Source organism: Bos taurus, chromosome 9, assembly GCF_002263795.3.
Source record: "Bos taurus isolate L1 Dominette 01449 registration number 42190680 breed Hereford chromosome 9, ARS-UCD2.0, whole genome shotgun sequence".
NCBI classification, from domain to species: Eukaryota; Metazoa; Chordata; class Mammalia; order Artiodactyla; family Bovidae; genus Bos; species Bos taurus.
In genome coordinates, this window is record NC_037336.1 from 78,726,944 (window position 1) to 78,736,124 (window position 9,181).

Genomic DNA, 9,181 nt, shown 5'->3' on the forward strand with positions numbered 1-9,181 from the left:
ATGGGCAGGAACAGCCAGGACCAATTCCCCTTCAGCCCCCGGGCCCAGAGGCCCTCCTGGGGCGTCAGGGTAGCGGCCCTGTCCTGGGTGCCCTGGGCTTCTGGGCAGGGGGTGGCGGGAGGGGGCCCTCGCAGCCACGGGCATGGAGAGACCCCAGCCTAGGGCAGGAAAGCCCTGAGCACGACCAGGGACATCAGGTCATCAGGAGCAGAATGGCCGAGGGACTGGGAGCCCGCCGGCCTGAGGGTCATCTCAGGGCCGGGCTTCAGTCCGCCAGAGCCCAGGTGGACTCTAGAGGGCGCTGCCTGGGCCCGTCCAGGGATGAGTCCAGGACCGGGGGCTGCCTGTGTCCTCTTCCCTGACCAAGGGGCTCCAGACCCCCAGTGCTGGCGGCCATTCCCACTCTTGACCTTGGGTGCGGCTGCTCTGGCCTGCAGGGATGCAGCGGGAGACCCAGCTCGGTGGTCAGGAGTGCCCAGGCCAGGCTGCACATGGCTGTCCATCTCGGGGACCAGGGTCCCAGGCACTCTGGTTTGAGACGTGTGTCTGTCCAAGGAGCCTGACTTACGAAGAGCACTCTGGTTCTGTCTCTGCGTCGGTCGGCACTTCTTCCTCCAGTTCAGGTCCCTCCCCCGAATTGGGCACCCAAGGGGGCCCTCCAGGACTGAGGCCTCCGAGCTGGGCTTGAAGTGGGCGACCGCTCTGGGTAGCCATGGCTGCAGAGGGTCTGGGCGGCCCTCCAGCGGCCCTGCCCCGAGTCATGGCCTGGGTTCCGCTGGAGGCCCAGGGCAGGGGCCGGAAGGGGGCTCCCCGGGGAGGTGGGGGCAGGCAAGGAGAGGACCACTCCCCTTCCTCCAAAGCAGCCTTTCTGCCTCCCAGGATCCATGCAAGGCTCCCCTCCCACCATGGACCCTGGGGGGCAGGCTCTCAGGGTAGAAAGGCCTTGACTGGAACAGCTTCCCCTGGGGCGTTGACTGGTGAGACTTTGAGAGAAGGGCTCTGCTGTTCCACGGGAAGGGTCTGTCCTGGAGAGGCCCCCTCCAGCCTGGCCCGGAGTAGTCCTGCTGTGTGTGGGGGGGCGGGGGTCATTCCGCAAACCTTCTAGTAAAGCCAGGAGCAGACAGAGGCCCACCCTCCACTCTGGGATGTCCCTCAGCTCCGCAGGAGCAAACCAGGAAACCAGGGGGAGAGCTTTCACAGGGGAAAACCAGAGCAAAGTTCTCTACCTCCTGAGTTGTTGCTTCCCCCCCCAAAACGTCGTGCAGTCAGAAAGCCCTGGGCAGGCCAGGAGAGGCTGAGCCGAGCCCCCGCTGGGGAGGAGAGGTGCTCTCCCCAGAGCAGGGGCCCGGCCCCCAGGGAAGAAGGGACGCAACCTCAGAGCCTCCAGCACCCGAGGGGTCAGTACCCTCTGGAGGGGCACACAGCTCGGGCCTGCCAGAGCCAGGGCACTTCTGCTCACATCTCTCTATTCTCCTGCATTTAAACCAAGAGCAGAGCTGACTTTATCTTTCTTCTTTTCGGTCTTTAAAGTGACAAAACGGGGTATGGAATGGACTCTTACAAACGACAGGTGAGGTGTTTATTCTTTTCATGTTGCAGTTTGACTGCAGAGCGGCAGCCTGGGACGGGCGGAGACCGCGTGCCCGGCGGGATGGGAGCCCTGGGCAGGTCAGGGTTCGCGGGGCATGGGGAGGGGGGCGGCGGCGGCCCGCCACGCGCAGCTGCTCGTGCCCAGGCCGGCAGGGAGGTGCCGGGCACTCTGTCCTCGGGGGGCTGCCCTCCCTGCTGGACTCCGGCCTCTGAGGAACCAGAAAAGCTCGAGACTGTGTGGTGGGAATAAATACATTTGGCCGAGAGGAGCCGCTGTGCGCCGGGCGGGGCAGTCCTCACGGGCAGACCCGCCGGCTCCCTGAAGAGGTCCGGAACCTGGCTGACCCCGACGGCGGGGTCTCCGCATACAGCCAACCAGAAGGCTCGCAGCGTCCTCGGGTGGGGCGGGGGTGTGAAGGACGCCTGCGACGTTGGGAGCTGCGGGAGGACAGCCCTTCCCTCAGCGTTGGTGACCTGGGGGAAAGCAGAGAGGGACAGAGTAACTCACGTCAGCATCCAGGGCAAGGGGCAGGCCAGCGCCAGGCCAGAGTGCCCTCCCCGAGCGCTCCTCGGCCTGACCCTCAGCCTCCGTGGGCCTCAGGGACCCCACCCCCAGCTCCCACCAGCCCAGGGGTCCTGCCTCCCATGGTGCCCCGCCCCCTCTCCTGGGGCAGGGTCCCCCACCCCTGCACCCCCCAGGCCCACCCTGCCTGCCCGGGGAAGGGCTGGGATCCTCTGTGGCTCAGGGACGCAGACCACAGGCTGGTCTGGCAGCCCCGGCCCTGGGCCAGGCTCACGGAGGCTGAAGTGAGGCCGGCCGCTCTGGAACGTTCCAGCCACTCGGGGCTGGGGCTTTCGGGGAGCTGATGGCTGGGCGCACGGCCCAGAAGGCCCCAGTGTGGGTGTGACGGGCGCCCCTGGAGACACACGCCCCCTCGCTGGGAGCCCCACCCACGAGAGGTGCCCTCCTGGCTCAGGAGACCTCCCGGGGGGGCGGGGACAGACCTTGGACAGGGAAATCCTTTCTCAAGCGGGTGGGGAGCCCAGGCTTCCACCCTGCCTCCTGATGCGCCCCCGCCTCCCATCTGACAACCAGGGGTTGTCCAGCAGGTGAACCTGGCCACAGGGGCAGCGGACACCTCGGCCCAGCATCTCAGGGTCAACCCCCCCCCCAAGGAAAGCAGGGGGCTTGCAGAGAAGAGGCCTCCCTGAGTGCAGCAGATGGGGGAGAGTGTCCACCAGCGCCCCCACCCTCCAGCCCTCCAGGCCTCCCGGGAGGCTCCGGGATGGGGTGCAGCCTGGGAGGAGGAGGAGGGCGAGGCCCAGTGTCCAACAGGAACAGGAGGGCCACGCACCCTGCAGCTTCCCGCCCACGTCTTGTTCCTGCACGGGGACGACAGGCAGGCTGGGCTGGGGCTGGGCGCAGACCCCGAGAGCCCTGAGACTGCTCGGCCGCGGGAAAGCCCAGCCTGCCCCGGGGTGTGTGTGGGGGGCCTGGGGGCCAGCCACCCCAGCCCAGGCCTCAGGGCGAGGAGCCTCTCGGACATGCCCGCGCAGCTGACACGCCTGCCCCGGGGCGCGCAGAATCACGAGAGGTGAGCGGGCAGAGGTGTCTGACGCCACCACGTTTCGGAGAGGTTGTTCACAGAGTGGTCGTAAATGGAAACAAACGCTCGGCGTCTCTGGGGCGCTGAGGTCTCCACTTCTCTCAGAACGCTGGGGCCCAGTGATGACAGAAACGGCCCACAGTGAGGGACATGCGACTGCAGAGAGTGGAGCTGAAGAGAGGCTAAATGTGCCATAATTACCTGTGTGGATAAGCTGCAATTTTTAATATCAGCACCGAATCTTGATTTAGCCAGAAACTATGCTTATGTGTATGTGTGGCAGGGGAACAAGGGTTATAAGTTTGCAAAATCTTCCTTTTCCACAGGAAAACTGTCCATAAAGAACGCTTAAGTTGGGAAATCATGAGACAAGAAGCAGAATGAGTGTAGAAACGTGGAGAGAAATCCTTGCATTATACACTTCATGTCACTAGTGGGTTTTCAAACCGTGAATGTAGGTAACTTCGGTTGGTGGTTTAGTCTCTTAAGTCGTGTCCGACTCTCACGATCCCATGGACTATAATAGCCTGCCAGGCTCCTCTGTCCATAGGATTTTCCAGGCAAGAATACTGGAGTGGGTTTGCCATTCCCTTCTCCAGTGGACCTTCCCGATCCAGGGATCAAACCTGGGTCTCCTGCATTGCAGGCAGATTCTTTACCGACTGAGCTACCAGGGAAGCCCATGTAGCATTGCTTTGGATGAAAATGCAGTAAGGCTTCCCTTGTGGCTCGGGGGTAAAGAATCTGCCCACCAACGCAGGAGACATGAGTTTGAACCCGAGTCCAGGAAGATCCCAGAGGCTGTAGAGCAGCCAAGTCCTATGCCTGTGCTCTGGAGCCGGGGGCTGCAGCCACTGAGCCCTCGTGCCCAAGACCCTGTGCTCCGCAACAAGAGAGGCCCCAGCAATGAGAGGCTCGCCCAGCACAACCGGAGAAATGCCTGCGCAGCAACAGAGACCCAACACAGCCAACAATGAACACACAAATTAAAAAAAAAATTAAGCAAAAAGAGATGTGCTCAGGAACATCTCACTCGACTGTGGACAAGGAACCAAAGCCTTCCTTCATTTGTTTAAAATGTAAAACCCCAGAGATGGATGTGCACAGAGCAATGCAAATGATCCCGCGGCGGCCCGCGTCCTCGACGGGCAGGGACGACTCGGGAGGCCTCCTGCTGCCGTCGCCGCTCTCAGTGCAGCCTGCGAGCAGTGACCCCACTGGCCGCACTGCAGCAAGATGCACGGACGTTCGCCCGCCCACAGCTGGTCATCAGGCTGACTTCTCTCCTCCCCCCAAGGCTCCAGGGAAGCTCCTGGCCTCGAGCGGCAGCCCCACTTGGGGTCTTCAGGAGGAACCCCTCTCTGCCCCACCCCCGTGCCTCCCCACCACCTCAGAGCTTGGTCACAGCATCCACGGGAATAGCCACACTCGGAAACTCCAAGTGCCCCATTAACGCAACATTTCAGCATTTAAAGGGGCTCAAATCAAAGGCAACCCCACATCGCTGCAGAGACACTGGACCTGGGGGTGATTTGAGTGGCCACAACCCCCTTTGAAGCCATGGCCCTCGTTAGGGAGATGCCCCAACAAGCCTGCACCCTCTGCGACCAGAGGCCTCTCCCAGCAGGAGGAACACGGATGCGGAGGCCCCCGGGGTTCGGGTCCCGCCTCCCAGTCTGACACTCCTTGCCTGGGGCGGCCAGCCGGTGGCTCTCGGAAGGCCGCGGGTCGCTTCTCTCACCCCCGCACCCCCGCCGGCCGACACCACCCCTCTTCAATAATGGGGTGTTCCCTCTGGGCAGAGTGGTCCCTATCCCTCCACCACGACAACCCGGGCAGCCCCCAGAGCCCCCAGCCCCGCTGCCCCGCACCCCACCTCGACACTGCAGGAGGGCCACAGGTTCGTGGCAGGCATCCCGGGAAAAGCTCACCTTCCTGGTTCCCCAGGAGGAAGCCCCCGGGGGGTGACTGTGGCCTGACTCACAGATGACGCCTAGGAGGGTGGCCCAGGGCAGCTCGGCGGGCGCACAGCCTTCCACGTCCACGCACAGGGCCTCTGCCACAGCTCCGCCCATCCACGTGGCCCAGGAAGGCCTAAGGCCCAGCCACTGCCCCTACCCTGCAGAGACCAGCACGGCCTTGTGGACCCTGAGCACCTGCCTGGCCAGACCCCCGCTTGGTCCCGTGGTCCCTTCAGCCACATGCAGGCTGCACCAGGTCTGGTGAGACCCTGGCCAGGTAACTGGGGAAGGGGCGGGTCCCAGGACGCTGGCTCCCCGGGGCGCAGCCTGGACGGCTGTGTTTGTTTCCCTGTGGGGACACGCGGAGAGTTGACACGTGGCCCACTTCCTCATCCAGAGACCCAGGCAGCCCCTTCCTCCAGCCAGTGCTCCCCTGCCTGTCCAGATCTGCCATGGGGACGAGGTGTGGGTGCCTCCAGCTCAGGGTTCTCAACCCAGATACACAGTGGGCTTGAAGTCAACGGGCCCAGAGCCTGTCTCCAGGCCCCGCCCTCCCCACGGGAAGCACCTCCCGTCGCCCAGGGTGCTGAGTGGGCGGATACGCCCGGGCACGGCTCTGCCTCCTGAAGGCCAGGGCTGCCTGCTGCACAGGGAAGAGCCTCCCTGGAGACCTGTCTCCCCACTTGCAGGACAGGGTGCCGCAGCCCAGCGTGCAGGGCGCCAGGAACCCGGCTGGGCAGGGGCGGGTCGTGCAGAGTGCCCAGGCCTCCATGGGTGTTCCTGCGTGCCGGGCAGCGTGTGGGTCTGAGTGTGCAGGAGCTGATTTCCTCGAAGGGGAGACCCCAACAGGACCGCAAAGAACAGGACCGGGATGTGAAGAAGCCCTGACACACAAGAATGCCGGGACGGGGAACCCCGAGGTGTGGGGCCCGTCGGGGTCACGGCCATGCCTAGAGCGCTCAGGATTCCCTCCTCGACGAGGCAGTGGTGGCCAGCGGGCACAGGAAAGGCTGGGCACAGCTGCCTTACCACTCAGAGCCAAGAGACAGTGGGCGGCACCCCTGTGTGTCCGCTTCCGTCATGAACACAGGAGGACAGGCAAGCACGGCGGGAAGGCGGTCTGCAGGACAGGGTTGGCCCGGAGGAGCCCGGATGACGCTCAGACGGACCGGGGACCCTCGTAACACGCACCGAATGACAGACACCAACCAGAATGTACAGGAGTCTCCAGAGGTGAAAAGAAAGATGGAATCAGTGACTAATGGTGCCTGAGGTCATGACAACCCCGGAGGGGGCCCTGTCCCCATGACTTGGAAACAGGACTCTAACGTGTCCCCTGAAGGGCAGATCCCAGGCACAAAAGGCCTGGGGTTCCCCCAGATCACCACGGCCGAGCTGGTGGCCTCCCTGTGCCAAATGACTCCATATATGATGTAGTCTGCACGTTAACATTTGACAGGTGTCAACTTTTACATGTAAGATGACTGCCGTGCTACTAAGAACCAAGAATTTCAGTACAAGGGGGCAGAGATGCAAATAAAGTGGTAAACGAGTAAAAAAAATCTGAATTAGAAGAGTCCATGTGGAATCATATCTCTTTTCTCCTGAAAGAAAGTAGCTCCAGGTCTCTGAACTGCGAAGGGCAATTAACCACCTGGGAACAACATGACCCACGGCCAGTAGCCCTCACCCAGGCAGGACGGCTGGACGCCACGCCCTGGAGAGGACCCAGAGCCCCTCGGGAAATGGGGGACCCTGGGCCTAGGCTGGAAACGCCACGCAGACGTAATCCCGTGTCCTGGCGGAGAGCCAGGCCCGCAGCCAGGGACGGCTGTGCTCCTCAGGTGGACTCTGGGGCTGAGGAGCCCTCAGACAACGATGCATCAAGAGTCATCGGCCTGGATGAAAGCGGTCAGCCCTGTTTACCATGGGCACCTGGTCAGCTGGAAGGCCTGGGCCCTTGTCTGAAAACCACATCTGCATGTGACCACTGTCGCTGCATGTGGCTAAGGAGCAGATCGGGTCACTGGACAGAAGGGCCTCCCGGCAGGCAGCTGAAACCCCGCCACCCGTGGAGGGTCCCACCCGAGTCCCGGGGCACAGCGGTGCAGAGCTCAGGGCCTGGGTCAGCCCCTGCCTGCGCACCCAGGGGCCTCGGACCCTGGGGGAAAGAGGGACGGGCACTTGGAGCTGTCTGTGGCCAGCTGAGGCTACGGCGCCTGCAGGAGGGGCACTGCTGTCCCTGAAGGCACAGGCCCGGAGGCCCTCCCTCAGCCCCTCCCCCAGGCCCGGAGGCCCTCCCTCGGCCCGCAGGGACCCCAGGGCCCCAGAGGAGCGCCTCCACACCCAGGCCCGTGTCCTGTGTCGCCCGGCGCCCACCTGGGAGACCATGCAGAGGGGCAGGGCCCAGGCCTCGAATCACAGGCCTGAGTTTCCTCTGGAACAAAATAATTACCACCTTCGCAGACAACCTGAGCTCGCTGAAAGCAAGGCGGAAGTCAGCTGAGAAGCGGAGGCACGTTTTTATTCAGAGTCGGAAGAAAGCAACGCCTCTCCGGGAGTTGGTGATGGACACCGAGGCCTGGTGTGCTGCAGTCCACAGGGTCGCAGAGGGTCGGACACAACTGAGCAACTGAACTGAGCTGAACTGAAAGCCTGTCTGGGTCGCCAGGCCCGTAGATACAGCTCTGGAAGGGAGAAGCCCAGGAGGAAGCCGGAGCCTGGGGACAGGATCTGGCCGCCTCTGCCCGCGTGACCACGGCTCCGGCAGGGTGAGGCGGGGTGGCCGCCAGGAGCCAGGCTGCAGGGTTTCCGGGCTGGCTTCCCGGCCGCTGTCTTCAGTTCCCGGGAGAGTCACCTCGTGAGGCTGAAAGTGCTGCTGGGGCCCAGCCGTGTGCACAGCCTCCCTGAGGGGCAGGGCGCCTCCCTCGCCCTGCGTGTGCACAGCCTCCTGCGGGGCAGGGCACCTCCCTCGCCCTGGACCCCCAGCCCAGCTGGACGGGGATGCAAGCTGTGCCTGCACCCACGGGGGCTGCTGAGTGGACAGAGGATGCGGTGGGCGACCAGGGTCCCCCCGGAGCCGTGGGGAAGGCATGACAGGTGTAACAAGAGGAGAGCTCTGAGAGAGCGGATGAGGCTGGAGGGGGCCTCCCAGGGCCTCGTGGGGAGAGGCAGACGCGGCTTCCACACAGCAGGGGCCCCTGATGATGAGGCTGCTGGTACGGCCACAGGCCCGGGGCGCCTGAGCCCCCAGCAGCTGTGAGAGGCTAGAGGACCCTCCCCAGAACCCCAGGAAGAGAACCTGGGTTTTGCATTTGGCCTCCAGAGGTTCCTGTGTTTCCTGCTGACCTGAGACAGGTCATCTGGGACAGCAGCCTCAGGAAACCACAGAGCCGAGGCTCACCCCAGGGTGCTCTCTGCTCAGTAAAACCAGGAGCTCCCCAGGGAGGCACAGCTGAGAGACCCCGAAAGCTCTGGCCTGCAGGAAGTAGCTGCCTCGGGCCTGCCCGGCTCACGGGGAGCCTGAGAATTTCCCACTGGGCTGAGAGGCGGGGCACTCACCCCTGGAGGCACACGGCTCTGTGGGGCCTCGGGACACCTGGGCGCTGCTCCCATACCCGACTGCCTGGGGCCCAGGGTGCGCTCCCAGGGACCCCACGTTCAGTAGAGGCTCCATCACCGCTTGCCCTGGGTGGGGCCTGTGGGCCAGGTGTGGCCCCCACCCCATCCAGGCTCGCCTGCCACCTCCCCAGGGGCCCTGGGTCCACCCGCCTCTCCACTGGCCTCCTTCCTGGGCTCCCAGGGGCCTCACACCTCTGGTCACTGCTGTCTGCCTCTCCACCACTCTGAGCTCCCCCCACTCCACGGGGCCCCCTCCCACACCCCTGCGCCTGCCAGTCCTGACCCACCACTTGGCCCCAACCCTCCTCTGAGGCTAGACCCTGAGTCGCCTCTGCGCTCAGACCCAGGCACGGGGACGCTGACGAGGTGCTGAGGCTGGTGAGGGCGCAGGGGTCATCTCTC

The 9,181-nt window shown here is 64.1% G+C and overlaps 1 protein-coding gene across 1 annotated transcript; it reads right to left on the reverse strand.

Moving 5' to 3' along the window:
- Positions 1–1,555: 1,555 nt before the first annotated feature.
- LOC132342082 (formin-2) lies at positions 1,556–8,719 on the reverse strand. The gene is made up of 2 exons (XM_059889913.1): positions 5,129–8,719; positions 1,556–2,064 (listed from the first exon to the last, which is right to left on the reverse strand). Exons 1-2 carry the CDS (start codon positions 5,270–5,272, stop codon positions 1,558–1,560), a joined length of 651 nt encoding a protein of 216 aa, XP_059745896.1. The 5' UTR covers positions 5,273–8,719; the 3' UTR covers positions 1,556–1,557.
- Positions 8,720–9,181: the final 462 nt, after the last annotated feature.

What these genes read in the sequence shown, in the direction of transcription:
- LOC132342082 (XM_059889913.1), bottom strand. Translation starts at nt 5,272, where the DNA reads ATGGGCGGAGCTGTGGCAGAGGCCCTGTGCGTGGACGTGGAAGGCTGT. An exon ending in CCTCCTGGGGAACCAGGAAG is followed by an intron (nt 2,065 to 5,128) that starts GTGAGCTTTTCC and finishes GCTTTCCCCCAG; the next exon opens with GTCACCAACGCTGAGGGAAG.